This window comes from Oncorhynchus gorbuscha, linkage group LG10, assembly GCF_021184085.1.
Source record: "Oncorhynchus gorbuscha isolate QuinsamMale2020 ecotype Even-year linkage group LG10, OgorEven_v1.0, whole genome shotgun sequence".
Taxonomy (NCBI): domain Eukaryota; kingdom Metazoa; phylum Chordata; class Actinopteri; order Salmoniformes; family Salmonidae; genus Oncorhynchus; species Oncorhynchus gorbuscha.
This window is the reverse complement of record NC_060182.1, coordinates 74,758,113-74,774,152: the sequence shown is the minus strand read 5'-3', so window position 1 is coordinate 74,774,152 and position 16,040 is coordinate 74,758,113. Positions and strand designations below refer to the sequence as shown.

Sequence of the window (16,040 nt, the reverse complement as noted above, 5' to 3'; positions counted from 1 at the left end):
TTAACCACTGCGCCACCCGGGAGGCCCCAACACAGTACATATATTAATCATCTTTTGTTTGTTTTTAGTCCCAGCCTTTAGCTACCCTCAACCCCTCCAATATATCTCTGAAGACCTTGGAGTTTTGATTTCTAGCTGCCCTATATTTTTCCACTGTCATGTTTCACAAAATATCTGAATCTTCCTATTCTCACAGCTTCTACAGATTGCATCTAAAAAATACACATTTTTGCTAAGAGTATTGTTATACTATTGATCAATTGACTTTTCAATTCACCCAGGAGTGCTATTTGCAGAGTTAGCACCGAGTAAATGTTGTAATTTTTCAGACATTCCTGAATCTGCGACCAAAACAAGCTAAATATGGGCAGTACCAAAACAAGTGATCTAATGATTCTGTTGCAAAATAATCTGCAGAGGTGTGATGGTTATATCCCCTATATACAGGGCATTCAGAAAGTATTCTCTTTATCCACATTTTGTTACGTTACAGCCTTAATCTAAAAAGTATTCCATTTATTTTTCCCCCATAAATCTACACATAATGACAAAGCGAAATCAGGTTTTTTGAGATGTTTGCAAATTTATACAACATACAAAACAGAAATACCTTATTTACATAAGTATTCAGACCCTTTGCTATGAGACTTGAAATTGAGCTCAGGTGCATCCTGTTTCCATTGATCATTCTTGAGATGTTTCTACAACTTGATTGGAATCCACCTGTGGTAAATTCAATTGATTGGACATGATTTGGAAAGGCACACACCTGTCTTTATAATGTCCCACAGTTGACAGTGCATGTCAGAGCAAAAACCAAGCAATGAGGTCAAAGGAATTGTCTGTAAACCACAGATACAAGATTTTGTTGAGGCATAGATCTGTGGAAGAGTATTAAAACAGTTCTGCAGCATTGAAGGTCCCCAAGAACACCGTGGCCTCTGTCATTCTTAAATGGAAGAAGTTTGGAACCACCAAGACTCTTCCTAGAGCTGGCCGCCTGGCCAAACTGAGCAATATGGGGAGAAGGGCCATGGTCAGGGAGGTGACCAAGAACCCGATGGTCACTCTGACAGAGCTCCAGAGTTCCGTCTCTGCAGCACTCCACCAATCAGGCCTTTATGGTAGAGTGGTCAGACGGAAGCCACTCCTCAGTAAAAGGCACATGACAGCCCGCTTGGAGTTTGCCAAAAGGCAGGTAAAGGACTATCAGACCGTAAGAAACAAGTTTCTTCTTTCTGATGAAACCAAGATTGAACCGTTTGGCCTACATACCAAGTGTCATGTCTGGAAGAAACCTGGCACCATCCCTACTGTGAGGCATGGTGGTGGCAGCATCATGCTGTGGGGATGTTTTTCAGCGGCAGGGACTGGGAGACTAGCCAGGATCGAGGGAAAGATGAATGAAGCACAGAGAGATCCTTGATGGAAACCTGCTCCAGAGTGCACAGGACCTCAGATTGGGGTGAAGTTTCACCTTCCAACAGGACAAAGACCCGAAGCACACAGCCAAGACAACACAGGAGTGGCTTCGGGACAAGTCTCTGAATGTCCTTGAGTGGCCCAGACAGAGCCTGGACTTGAACCCGATCGAACACCTCTAGAGAAACATGAAAATAGCTGTGCAGCGATGCTCCCCATCCAACCTGACAGAGCTTGAGAGGATCTGCAGAGAAGAATGGAAGAAACTTCCCAAATACAGGTGTGCCAAGTTTGTAGCATCATACCCAAGAAGACACAAGGCTGTAATTGTTGCCAAAGGCGCTTCAACAAAGTACTGAGTAAAGCTTCTGAAGACTTATCTAAATTTAATATTTTAGTGTTATGTTTAATAAAGTAGCAACAATTTCTAAAAACCTGTTTTTGCTTCGTCAGTATGGGGTATGGTGTGTAAAAAATAAATACAATTTTAGAATTAAGGCTGTAATTTAACAACATTTGCAAAAAGTTATAGGGTCTGAATACTTTACGAATGCACTGTATATAACATTCTATTGGTTGCAAGACTTTTGTATCATCAATTAAATACTCTTAAGATTTGAATCTGGCATTATTTTGACTATCATTTCATAAACCATGTTCCATGGAATAGGTACATTCAAAATCTCCTCCCAACTATTTTGCAACCTGTATTTTTTATTTATTTGTTATTTTACCAGGTAAGTTGACTGAGAACACATTTTCATTTACAGCAACAACCTGGGGAATAGTTACAGGGGAGAGGAGGGGGATGAATGAGCCAATCGTAAATTGTGGATTATTAAGTGACCGTGATGGTTTGAGGGCCAGATTGGGAATTTAGCCAGGACACCGGGGTTAACACCCCTACGATAAGTGCCATGGGATCTTTAATGGCCTCAGAGAGTCAGGACACCCATTTAACATCCCATCCAAAAGACAGCACACTACACAGGGCAGTGTCCCCAATCGCTGCACCTGGGGCATTGTGATTTCTTTTAGACCAGAGTGCCTCCTATTGGTCCTCCAACATCACTTCAAGCAGCATCTGGTCTCCCACCCAGGGACTGACCAGGACCAACCCTGCTTAGCTTCAGAAGCAAGCCAGCAGTGATATGCAGGGTGGTATGCTGCTGGCAAATGTATGGTGCATCTGTAATTTTGTGGTCTTCAATGCAGGGCCGACAGACAAGTGCCTCCCTTTCCACATGCTTCCTCCATTTTTGTGTTAATGCTGCAATCAGTTGGTTGTCATTTTGGATAGAGCAGACGTTTACATAATTTTTGTCATATTTATGATATATTTTACAAAATGTATACAAAAAACATTTAGCAAAAACTATATTTGAGTTTAACCATAATATTTGTTCTGTCTTTTCAGGTGGATTACACTGAAATTGGAACCAGCTTTCTATGGCTTGTTTTAGAAATAGCGATATTTGAGATTTTCATTTTCAAATAACTAAAAGTTAGAGGTTGTAATCTGAATGAAGGGAAAAAGGCCATTCTTGAACACAGGTGAGCCATTCTTACTCATCTGCTAGAGAACCAGTTCAAATTTATGTATAGTTTGTGTATGACTGAAGCCTTTAGTGAGAGGTCCAATGTTTTAATATTTAATTATTTCTGCCCTCCAAATTAATATTCATTATATAAATAGGCTAGTTTAATTTTGTCTGGCTTGCAGTCTTGATTGTTGCAAAAATTAGTATTGCGCCTAGGTAACTATCTCATAATTAAGACCAATGATGTGATAGAGGGTTTGAGTAAGGTGTTGTCAAAATGATTATATACATCAACCCGGTCAATTCATGAATCCAGCAGCTCCACAGGGCCTTATAGTGATTGCTATAACCTTGTCATAATGACCAAAGCTAAGCATCCATGTCTGTTGCACTGATTTAACAATCCATGCAGGTAGCATGTATTATTCAACTGAAACACTCCGGCCAAGTTTGATTTAACAAAAAATGCCAGTTTGCATAGTTGAAAAGTGCTGAAAAGTAGTAAAGTGCTGTTTGTTTTCCTGCTTAATGTACATCATGTCCTCAATTGGGAAGATATTTTGCCATGATTTGGAAAAAAGTTATCCCTTAAATGAGGTACATAGACCTGTTTAACAGAATAATGTGTGAAAATATACCGACTTGAGAGATGTTGTCACGAGATGTGTAGATTCATTAAAACAGAGCGAGAAGAATGTTATAATTGAAGGATGTAGCTAGTGCCAGTTTCAGTGACCCAGATTATGTTTATTCCTGGATTAAAAAGCATGCTCAATAGAAAATCTCCATTGAAAGTGCCTTTTAGTCCATGAATAGGCTCAATCTTGGTCAGGGAAACTGGTCCTTAGGATTTATTCAAAAGCACCCATAGTCATGTAGACCTTTGATTTATGTATAGGCACAAGCTTTCAAAAACATGCCCAGTAATCAGTGTCGCCCGCCTCTGCCTATACACAGACTACGCATTGTGTGTAGAGCCCCGCGGCCGCTAGGGGGACTCGACCCCCCAAAATATACAAAATATATATATTTTAAATGTTTTGGGGAACTCAGTCAGAGTCTCAACTTACTGAAAAGGAGAATACATACGGTGCAACTTCCCAATACATTCAACATTTGGTTGTGCATCAGCAGTTTTCACTTGTTATGTCAATCACTGACAGCCACTCAATTAGCCCATGTCAGCAATTTTTTGTAGATTGCTTGGTACGGTAGTCTAGCCAGCTATCGAAACATTGTATTAATCATCACCAAATTACTGACCAGTGCTCGCAGGGCATGCGCCCAGAGACCCTAACCTCCAGGGGGCTCCCATTGACATCTCTCTCAGATACTCATTTTGTGATGGGGTGGAGAGAACATTAGTTTTTTTTTTTTTTTTTTACAATTTTAAAGCAAATTTCCTGCAATTCTACACATTTTGGCATGATTGACTTATGCCATGTCCACATGTATAGAATTGCAGGAAATTATTAGCTGCCAAGGCGGGAGACAGTAAAATGTTTTGCCTGCGAGGTGGGAGGGGCCCACCAAACAAATCTAGCTTAAGGCCCCCAAAAGGCTAGGGGTGGCTCTGCCAGTAGTGATAAATAGCCCACACGAAGCTGAGATAAGTCTCTACACTACAGTGATTTTACAGTGATGTCACTCACAGCTTTCGATCTCCAGGGTGCAGTTCTGCTCATCCAGTGGGTATCTACAAGCTGAGAGGTTGGCTGGCCCTTGGAGAGGGTCAGAGACATCCCTTGTGGAGTTCTCAATGTTCACAAACCACAGAGAGCAATGTTTGTCATTTTATTGTCATCTTGATACTCCCCATGAGTGAGTTTCCCTCTGCTGGTCTTGGGACCTTTCCCTCCTTCTATCCCCTCTCTCCCCTCTCCTCTCTCGGGTTTCCGTTCCTGTATGCAAGTCCATCATCCATCATGCAAGCTGCAGTAGTGGTGATCCTGAGAGAGAGAGAGAGAGAGAGAGAGAGAGAGAGAGAGAGAGAGAGAGAGAGAGAGAGAGAGAGAGAGAGAGAGAGATAAAGAGTGAGGGGGGTGGGTGGGAGGGTATGTTCGAGAGAGAGAGAATCTCTACCTTCCCCCACCCCTCTCTCTCCATCATTTGCATATACTGTATCTAGCACAGAAATGTGAAATATACCCCCACATCCGATAGGACTACTATCTCACTAACCCTTACCATAATGTACAGATGTAGGATCTTAATTTGATCACCCTGTTTGCTATTAGACTTGCAATGCAGGAAACTTGAAAACTTTTAGTGTATTTGATGTTAAAGGATTCAAAAGTTTGCAATTACCACTTTATTTTCATTACGAAAAATGAAAAAAATCCCTACAAAAAAGTTCATTAATTATAATCCGCATAATAACTCACAATTCCTGTTGTTGCAGGATTATTTTCCTGCTGTAGCAAACTGGTTCAAATTAAGATGCTACATCTGTGTGTCTTTATAAGCACAGGTCATATAGTATACAATATGTGTGAAGACATCATTAATCAGGAGTAGTATGTTATGGTCAGGAACACTTGAGAAACAAGAGTTAAATATGAGACCTACGTAAAATGTTTTTTTGGGGGGGACGGAGATGTATTACATTTCATAAAATGTCATGTAAACCCTTCCAGGTGCAGTGAAAATGGTTGACCTAATAACAGAGAGAAATGAAAAACGCATCCATCTCGCACACATTGACTCAGGAAGCACACAAAGTACATACTGTACTCAGCGTTCTGTCGCACAAATCTCTCCATGGTTTCACTGGAAATTGAACTATTTTTCACTCCCATAATTGCCTTCATACTGCGCCCTCCCTATTTAAAATGCTCTGTTACATCTTAATTACCACTACGATTATTTAAGAATGAACACTGGCGGACTTTAAAATCTGTGACTTCTTCACTTTTAGGTGTCATTTGAAAGAGCACACTTCAATTTGACGATTGAGGATTGTGAGTGCTTTTATTCTTGTAGTATTGATTAAACCCAAAATGTTCGCAAACAGTGAAGTAAGTGGCTGTGCTTATGTATTCATGACGTTTATTTGGTCTCTGACAGAAAAGGGTCAAGGTTGTGACCACATTTTATTACAAGCTGCTTGCCGAGGGGTTGGCTGGCCCTTGGGGGGGAAAGGGTCAGAGTCACATCCCTTGTGGAGTTCTCAATGTTCACAAACCACATACAATGAGAATAGGTCAATTTCATAGATTTTTATGTAAACCGCTTATGTTGAGTAAAGGATTACTTTAGATAGTGTGCTGGTGTCACTGTTCACAGATAACATTAGACGTTCAGAGAAGTCCATTTGTTTATACAACATATGCACTTTACTGTTCTGGCTCATAATAATGGCCGGAACGGAGCAAATGGAATAGCATCAAACACATGGAAACCATTTGTTTGATCCCATTCCACTGATTAGGTTCTTTCCCTCTTCAAGCTTCAGCTGTTCCTATGTAATCCATTTAGTCTTCCCACACCTGTTGAGTCCTTTACTGATTAGATAGTCCCTATTTATTCCCGCTTCGGTCAATACCACAAGCCCGTTCTCCCCAATTAAAGTGCCTCCAAGCTCCTGTTGCCCTGTACAACTAACATGTTTGCACATTGGTTTATCATTGTGAACAGGAAACTACTACTGTAAAGTTTCTGTGTCCATTTTCCACTGCATAACCCCTGTTTAAAATGATAGGAGACCTGAGACAGAAAAAGAGCACACACACACACACACACACACACACACACACACACACACACACACACACACACACACACACACACACACACACACACACACACACACACACACACACACACACACACACACACACACACACACACACACACACACACACACACACACACACACACACAGTGAGACTGCCGATATATGAGTAATAGCCAGCAATGAATTCACCTAACCCAACCTGAGCCCCCTAGCTGTTTTAGACATTTCCATTGATCCTCTGCTGTTTCCCCATTACTCTCTAGCTTCTCCTGCCGCAAAATGTCAAACATCGCGGAGCGCCTAAAACTCACTCAAGCTGCCACTTGCTCAGTTTGAGGGAATAACCTATTGCCAAAACCTGGAAAGCATAGTAGTACATGCTACATTTTGAATCCTCCCCTAGCCCCTACTACCTACGCTGATCTGAAAGTATTGTATAGTTATTGCCTATTAGAGGGCAAGGCTGAGCTATAAACCATGCAGTTCAGTATACCAATCCAATCCTTTCAGATCCAGATGTTGTGCCAAGGGACTAGAGGCTAGGAATCGATTTGGAATGTAGCATTAGAACCATGCACAGGTAAAGGGCATCCCAAAGTCCAGTGGCTGTCTGCAGTGCATTAGTTCTGGTCTTCGTCCAATCCAAAACGCCCTGCCCTGTAAAAGCTCATCTCATTGGCCCATAGCCACTTTCCTCACCAAGTGATAGCGAGTGTCCAGTGGGACCAATATCTGTCAATTTCAGCCGCAACGATGTTGTGAACTAAAAAGCTCTGGGCATAATTTATCTTACACTGCAGCTGAAAATTCTGTGACTGTGGACCATGTCTCGGACACACCAAATGCATTAGGGAAGTCTGGATGAATTATAAAGCAGCTGCAGAGATGGGGTAAAAATAGAGCACCGTAGGGGCGTCAGTAAGGGTGTACCCTACCGTCCAGCAGAGAGCTCTCTATAAGCGCCAAACCCTCTCCCAATTACCTTGGTGTTTAACATCCCCTCCACATCAGATCAATACAGATCAAACACACATTAGGAACAGAGGAGGGCTTTGCATCCGTGATGGTAATGAGCGTCATGATTGATACGTGATAGATGTTACAGGCGTGACTGACTGCAGCATTAGTATTGGATTGTGTTTTCTGAGATGGCGAATGCAGCTGGCGAGAGTAATGCATTGTTAATGTGAGAGGAATCATTACTGATATTGGAGAAGTGATGCTATTGAGATGTCTGCAGTTATACTAGTATAGTGATTTAACCAGGATAGTCCACTCAGTAACAATTGATACTGTTTTCCAGGGGAAGATGAATGTAAGACATGCTCAACTCTATTGTCTTACGGTGTTTGTTTTTTTACTGAAAAAGTGTGCTAGCTAGAGCGCTGATCTGTTAAATAACCTGTCAAATTTGACTGAGCATAAAGCTTTTTGTTACATGACCGCTATACTTCATGAAATGTTAAATCACACACACACACACTCTTTTCCTTCACATGCTGAAGCACCGGGAGAAGAAGTGTCAGTGCTGCCTAAAAATGAGTAATTACCAGATATGAACGTGATGCTAGATTGATTAAAAGGTTGAACTAAAAATACGTTGCAATATTCAATCAATCTTCATTGAGCATAACTAATAGGCCTACTGTTTGATAGCGTGTGCAGTGACCATTCAGACCATATGCATATGGGTGGATACTATAAACACGTGAAGGTAACAGCAGACGTGTACACTACAGTAACTGGTGAGGTCATTCCAGTCAGCCTAAATATAGCTGGCTCACTGTAGACAGCAGGCAGCAGCACACTGGCTGAATAAGTTTGTTAGTCTGCGGGGAATAATAATTCTGCAGCATTCGAATGTGAAGAGGTCTCACTGCTCAATGTGAAACTGTGAGAATTGTGTGTGAGAAGCAAAGGAGAAAAGTTGCCATAATGACATGCAAGTTTTTTCTGGGTGCGTTTGTGAGGGAGGCGGGGATAGAAGAAGGGAGGAAGACAACGAGAGGCAGAGTGGTATTCACATTATACAGAGAAAGACATGAGAGCAGGGGAAACACTGACACTGACAGATAGCCACATGAATTACATGCTCATGGTGCAGAGTAACTGTCTGTTAGTGCAATCTAGTATGACAGTGCTTAAGACATTGCCATGGTTCAGGACGGTAATAACTTAGTAATGTTGTTTTCTGGGTATTTTTGTACATTTTGTAGGTCTTATTGTCCTCAGTACTACCCAATTATTTTTTAAACTTTCACTCTGTTCTTTTAAAAATGTTCCATTTGTTATGTGGCTAATTCCTAAAGAGGATGCTCCTCTCGTGGTCATGCCATATACTTATAGGGGTTTTGGCTGGGCACTTGAGGGGTGGCAGTATTGAAAACAGGTTTATGGGAGAGTCCCGGGTTTTTACCTGGACCACATTGATAGGTGGTTGAAGAAGTGTTTTAGGATGCTAAAGGAGCGTTACAGGTACAGGGGTGGTATGATAGTATCAGTGACAACACCTCCTTCTGTGATGGGGGAAGGCTTTCACAGGAGGGATATTGGAAGACAATTGGAGGTTTACTTAGAATCAGTTGCAGCTGCAGTATGTTTAGCAGTGCATATATTATGGTAGAGGTACATGGGTAGATGTCAGACAGTGATTCTGGTAGTGTTGGTACGTAAGGATAAATTCTAGCAGCTTGATCATCATGGTCATTTGTGGTAGTACGTTTACAGGCATATCGTATGGTAAGCATTGAAACATTATGCCATTATGGTAAGTGGTGAAATAAGTATAGCTAGTTATAATTGTAATGGCTTAGGAGATAATAAGAAAAGGGCGATCAGTCTTTAACTGGCTAAAAGAGAAGGAATATAATATATATTGTTTACAGGAAACTCACTCTACAATTACAGATGAAGTTGTATGGAAAAAGGACTGGGAGGGGGAAATATATTTATGTCATGGTCAAAGAAACTCAAAAGGGGTGATGATATTAATAAATAACAGATCCGAAAGGAAGGTGGATCATTTTAAATATGCTATAGAACAATAAACACATTTGGCTAATTAATCTATATGGTCCAAATAATAATGATCTATACTTCTTCAAAATCATATATACTGTACGAATCTATCGAGCTCAAAAGCAACCAATTACTCTATTATTATGACAGGAGATTATAATACAGTTTAAGTACCTCAATGGATCGTAAAGGAAATCATGCTACAAACTATCACCCTCGTGCAATTAAGGAATTTACGAATATTATGGACACATTAGAATTAGTGGATATATGGAAGCTTAAAAATCCAGACTCAGGGAGATATACATGGAGGAGGCTTAATCAAGCTAGTGGTCTTGATTACTTTCTTGTATCCTTCGCGCTGGCACCAAAAGTAAGGAAAGTTTTGATAGGGGACAGAATGCAGTCGAGCCATCAAATACTGTATTTGGCATCCGCATTTATAACTGACTTTTGCCTGCATAACATAGACAGCAGATCCCCTTATTGTATGGGACACTATTAAAATGTACCTTAAGAGGTCATGCAATTCAATATTCATCTTTAAAAATATATATATTTGGGCCAAAAGAGTTCATATTAACAAAGGAAATAGAAGAAATAACAATACAGATGGATAGCAATAAAAACTGTACCATGAAGGCACAGATTAAGTTAGAGGGTGGAAAACATTTTTTGGAACTTTTTTCGGGAACAATAAAGTATAATGTATTACAAAAATAAACCGAGTTGAGTGGAAAATGGTGAAAAATGAACCAAATTATTTTTGAATTTTCAACATAGAAATGCTACCAAAAACTATTTACAGAAACTTGTTACAGATGACGGAGTCATCCATGATTCACCAAATTATATGAAAGAGAAAGCAAAAGTACTTTAAGCATACAGTGCCTTGCGAAAGTATTCGGCCCCCTTGAACTTTGCGACCTTTTGCCACATTTCAGGCTTCAAACATAAAGATATAAAACTGTATTTTTTTGTGAAGAATCAAAACAAGTGGGACACAATCATGAAGTGGAACGACATTTATTGGATATTTCAAACTTTTTTAACAAATCAAAAACTGAAAAATTGGGCGTGCAAAATTATTCAGCTCCCTTAAGTTAATACTTTGTAGCGCCACTGTCACGCCTTGGTCATTGTATCTTGTGTTTTGTTAATTGTTTGGGTAGGCCAGGGTGTGACATGGGTTTATATGTTGTATTTCGTATTGGGGTTTGTATTAATTGGGAGTATTATTAGGGGTGTGTCTAGTTAGGCTTGGCTGCCTGAGGCGATTCCTAATTGGAGTCAGCTGATTCTCGTTGTCTCGGATTGGGAACCGTATTTAGGCAGCCTGAGTGCGCGTTGTAATTCGTGGGTGATTGTACCTGTCTCTGTGTTAGTCACCAGATAGGCTGTATTAGTTTCTCTCGTTTTTTGTTTTTTGTATTTTCAGTTATTTCATGTACCGCTATTTTCTTCATTAAAAGTCATGAGTAACCTACACGCTGCATTTCGGTCTGACTCTCTTCAAACAGCAGACGAATATCATTACAGAATCACCCACCACGATTCACAGACCGAGCAGCGTGTGAACTGGCAGGATCTGAAGGAGGACGATATGGACGGCAGAAGCAGGGATTATACGACGTGGGAGGAAATCGACAGGTGGGCGGCCGACCCAGAGCGAGTGCAGGAGCCCGCCTGGGATTCCCTACAGCAATGCAAAGAGGGCTATACACGGATTGAATCGAAAAGGAAAGCACGGCTATACAGAGCGAAAACCGTAGGTAACGGGGGAAAGCGCAGAGAGAGAGTGGCAGAGTCAGGAGTCAGACCTGAGCCTACTCTCCCTGTTAATTGTGAGGAGCAGCAATATGAGGACTTCTGGTCTTGGGAGATGATATTAGACGGAAAAGGACCCTGGGCGCAGCCGGGAGAATATCGCCGTCCCAAGGAGGAAATAGAAGTAGCTAAAGCGGAGAGGCGCGAGTATGAGGAGGCAGCACTGCGACGCAGTTGGAAACCGGAAAGTCACCCCAAAAAATTTATTGGGGGGGGCTAAAAGGGAGAATAGTTATGCCAGGTAGGAAACCTGTGCATACTCCCTGTGCTCACCGTTGGGCTAGAGAGACCGGGCAGGCACCGTGTTATGCTATGGAGCGCACGGTGTTTCCAGTGCGGGTGCAGAGCCAGCTGCGACTCATACCAGCCCTTCCTATTGGCCGGGCTAGAGTGGGCATCGAGCCAGGTAAGCTTGGGCAGGCTCGGTGCTCAAGAGCTCCAGTGCGCCTGCACGGTCCGGTCTATCCAGAGCCACCTCTACACACCAGTCCTCCGGTAGCAGCTCCCCGCACCAGGCTTCCTGTGCGTGTCCTCGCGCCAGTACCACCAGTTCCAGCACCACGCACCAGGCCTCCAGTGCACCTCGCCTGTTTAGCGCAGCCAGAGCCTTTCTCCTCTCCTGCGCTGCCGGAATCTCCTGTCTGTCCAGTGCCACCAGTGCTCCCAGTCGGCCCAGCGCGTCCAGTGCGCCTCGCCTGTTTAGCGCAACCAGAGCTGTTCTCCTCTCCTGCGCTGTTGGAGTCTCCCGCCTGTTTAGCGCAACCAGAGCTGTTCTCTTCTCCTGCGCTATCGGAGTCTCCTGCCTGTTTAGCGCAGCCAGAGCCTTTCTCCTCTCTTGCGCTGCCGGAGTCTCCTGTCTGTCCAGCGCCACCAGTGCTCTCAGTCGGCCCAGCGCGTCCAGTGCGCATCGCCTGTTCAGCACAGCCAGTGCTTTTCTCCCCTCCTGTGCTATCGGAGTCTCTAGCCTGTTCAGCTCAGCCAGAGTCTTTCTCCTCTCCTGCACTGCCGGAGTCTCCTGTCTGCCCAGCGCCGCCAGTCTGCCCAGCGTCACCAGTCTGCCAGGATCCGCCAGAAGTGCCAGTCTGCCAAGATCTTCTAGATCGGCCAGACAACCTGAATCATCCAGGTCCACCAGCCAGCCAGGATTTACCGGAGCCTACTACCTGCCTGAGCTTCCTTTCAGTACTAGGCTTCCTCTCTGTACTAGGCTTCCTCTCTGTACTGGGCTCCCTCTCAGTACCGGGCTTCCCCTCAGTACTGGGCTGCTTCGGTCCCGGGCTGCCCCTCTGTCCCGGGCTGCCCCTCTGTCCCGAGCTGCCCCGCTGTCCTGAGCTGCCCCTCTATCCTGAGCTGCCCCTCTATCCTGAGCTGCCCCTCTATCCTGAGCTGCCCCTCTATCCCGAGCTGCCCCTCTGTCCCGAGCTGCCCCTCTGTCCCGAGCTGCCCCTCAGTTATGTGGGGATCAGGGTGAGGACTATTAGGCCATGGTCGGCGGAGAAGGTGGATTATCCTAGGACGCGAAGGGGAGGTACTAGGACATTTATGGAGTGGGGTCCACGTCCCGAGCCAGAACCGCCACCATGGACAGACGCCAACCCGGACCCTCCCTATGCTCTTGAGGTGCGTCCCAGAGTCCGCACCTTAGGGGGGGTTCTGTCACGCCTTGGTCATTGTATCTTGTGTTTTGTTAATTGTTTGGGTAGGCCAGGGTGTGACATGGGTTTATATGTTGTATTTCGTATTGGGGTTTGTATTAATTGGGAGTGTGTATTATTAGGGGTGTGTCTAGTTAAGCTTGGCTGCCTGAGGCGATTCCTAATTGGAGTCAGCTGATTCTCGTTGTCTCGGATTGGGAACCGTATTTAGGCAGCCTGAGTGCACGTTGTAATTCGTGGGTGATTGTACCTGTCTCTGTGTTAGTCACCAGATAGGCTGTATTAGTTTCTCTCGTTTGTTGTTTTCGTATTTTCAGTTATTTCATGTACCGCTATTTTCTTCATTAAAAGTCATGAGTAACCTACACGCTGCATTTCGGTCTGACTCTCTTCAAACAGCAGACGAATATCATTACAGCCACCTTTTGCTGCGATTACAGCTGTAAGTCGCTTGGGGTCTCTATCAGTTTTGCACTCTATCAGTTTTGCACAATTTTTTTCCCATTCCTCCTTGCAAAACAGCTCGAGCTCAGTGAGGTTGGATGGAGAGCATTTGTGAACAGCAGTTTTCAGTTCTTTCCACAGATTCTCGATTGGATTCAGGTCTGGACTTTGACTTGGCCATTCTAACACCTGGATATGTTTATTTTTGAACCATTCCATTGTAGATTTTGCTTTATGTTTTGGATCATTGTCTTGTTGGAAGACAAATCTCCGTCCCAGTCTCAGGTCTTTTGCAGACTCCATCAGGTTCTTCCAGAATGGTCCTGTATTTGGCTCCATCCATCTTCCCATCAATTTTAACCATCTTCCCTGTCCCTGCTGAAGAAAAGCAGGCCCAAACCATGATGATGCCACCACCATGTTTGACAGTGGGGATGGTGTGTTCAGGGTGATGAGCTGTGTTGCTTTTACGCCAAACATAACGTTTTGCATTGTTGCCAAAAAGTTCAATTTTGGTTTCATCTGACCAGAGCACCTTCTTCAACATGTTTGGTGTGTCTCCCAGGTGGCTTGTGGCAAACTTTAAACAACACTTTTTATGGATATCTTTAAGAAATGGCTTTCTTCTTGCCACTCTTCCATAAAGGCCAGATTTGTGCAATATACGACTGATTGTTGTCCTATGGACAGAGTCTCCCACCTCAGCTGTAGATCTCTGCAGTTCATCCAGAGTGATCATGGGCCTCTTGGCTGCATCTCTGATCAGTCTTCTCCTTGTATGAGCTGAATGTTTAGAGGGACGGCCAGGTCTTGGTGTTACGGTTCTCTTTAGGTGAAGGAGTCGGACAAAAATGCAGCGTGTAGATTGCGATCCATGTTTAATGAACAAACGTAAACACGAATCAATACAAATACTACAAAACAATAAACGTAACGAAAACCGAAACAGCCTAATACTGGTGCACATACACACAGAACAAGGACATCAAGACACTAAGGACAATCACCCACAAAACCCAACACAAAACAGGCTACCTAAATATGGTTCCCAATCAGAGACAATGACTAACACCTGCCTCTGATTGAGAACCATATCAGGCCAAACATAGAAATAGACAAACCAGACACACAACATAGAATGCCCACCCAACACTAAAACAAGGAAAACACATACGAACGATGGTCAGACCGTGACACTTGGTAGATTTGCAGTGGTCTGATACTCCTTCCATTTCAATATTATCGCTTGCACAGTGCTCCTTGGGATGTTTAAAGCTTGGGAAATATTTTGTATCCAAATCCGGCTTTAAACTTCTTCATAACAGTATCTCGGACCTGCCTGGTGTGTTCCTTGTTCTTCATGATGCTCTCTGCGCTTTTAACGGACATCTGAGACTATCACAGTGCAGGTGCATTTATACGGAGACTTGATTACACACAGGTGGATTGAATTTATCATCATTAGTCATTTAGGTCAACATTGGATCATTCAGAGATCCTCACTGAACTTCTGGACAGAGTTTGCTGCACTGAAAGTAAAGGGGCTGAATAATTTTGCACGCACAATTTTTCCGTTTTTGATTTGTTAAAAAAGTTTGAAATATCCAATAAATGTCGTTCCACTTCATGATTGTGTCCCCCTTGTTGTTGATTCTTCACAAACAAATACAGTTTTATATCTTTATGTTTGAAGCCTGAAATGTGGCAAAAGGTCACAAAGTTCAAGGGGGCCGAATACTTTCGCAAGGCACTGTATGTTTTATTTTCAGTCTCCTCCATTTCCACAAGCTAAAGTTAACTGTAAGGAATTTGTTCCTAATAATAGAGTAAAATTAACACCTGTACAGAAAGACTTGTATTGCAACGTATTGATGAAATTAAAGCCTTTAGGCCAGGGAAAACTCCAGGGCTAGACTATTTTAATTCTGGACTATTTTAATATTGGAGAATCTTTTATAAAATTGGTTAATAATAATAATAATAATAATAATAATAATATAATAAATATAATAATATATAATATAATAATAATAATATATGCCATTTAGCAGACGCTTTTATCCAAAGCGACTTACAGTTATGTGTGCATACATTCTACGTATGGGTGGTCCCGGGGATCGAACCCACTACCCTGGCGTTACAAGCGCCATGCTCTACCAACTGAGCTACAGAAGGACCACATGTAGAGTTATGTAGAGTAACCTCAGGGGTAAAATAATAAGTAATGGCTTCTCAGAAAGTATTAAACTGTCAAGAGGAGTAAAACAAGGTTGTTCACTGTCAGCATATCTATTTATTATGGTCATCAAAATGTTAGCTATTAAAATCAGATCCAATAATAATAATAATAATAATAATAATAATATAGAAGAGCTGGACATCCAGGTCTTAAAAACA

General features: G+C 42.7%; 1 protein-coding gene across 1 annotated transcript in view; it reads right to left on the bottom strand.

Moving 5' to 3' along the window:
• The window catches only part of LOC124046567 (gamma-aminobutyric acid receptor subunit beta-1-like), a 67,115-nt gene that overhangs the window by 18,199 nt on the left and 32,876 nt on the right, over positions 1-16,040 (bottom strand). Inside the window, exons 5-6 of the mRNA XM_046367084.1 lie at positions 4,888-4,912; positions 4,616-4,673 (exon numbers count right to left, since the gene is read on the bottom strand). Coding sequence (XP_046223040.1) covers positions 4,616-4,673; positions 4,888-4,912 — 83 coding nt within the window. The remainder of the gene's footprint in view (positions 1-4,615; positions 4,674-4,887; positions 4,913-16,040) is intronic.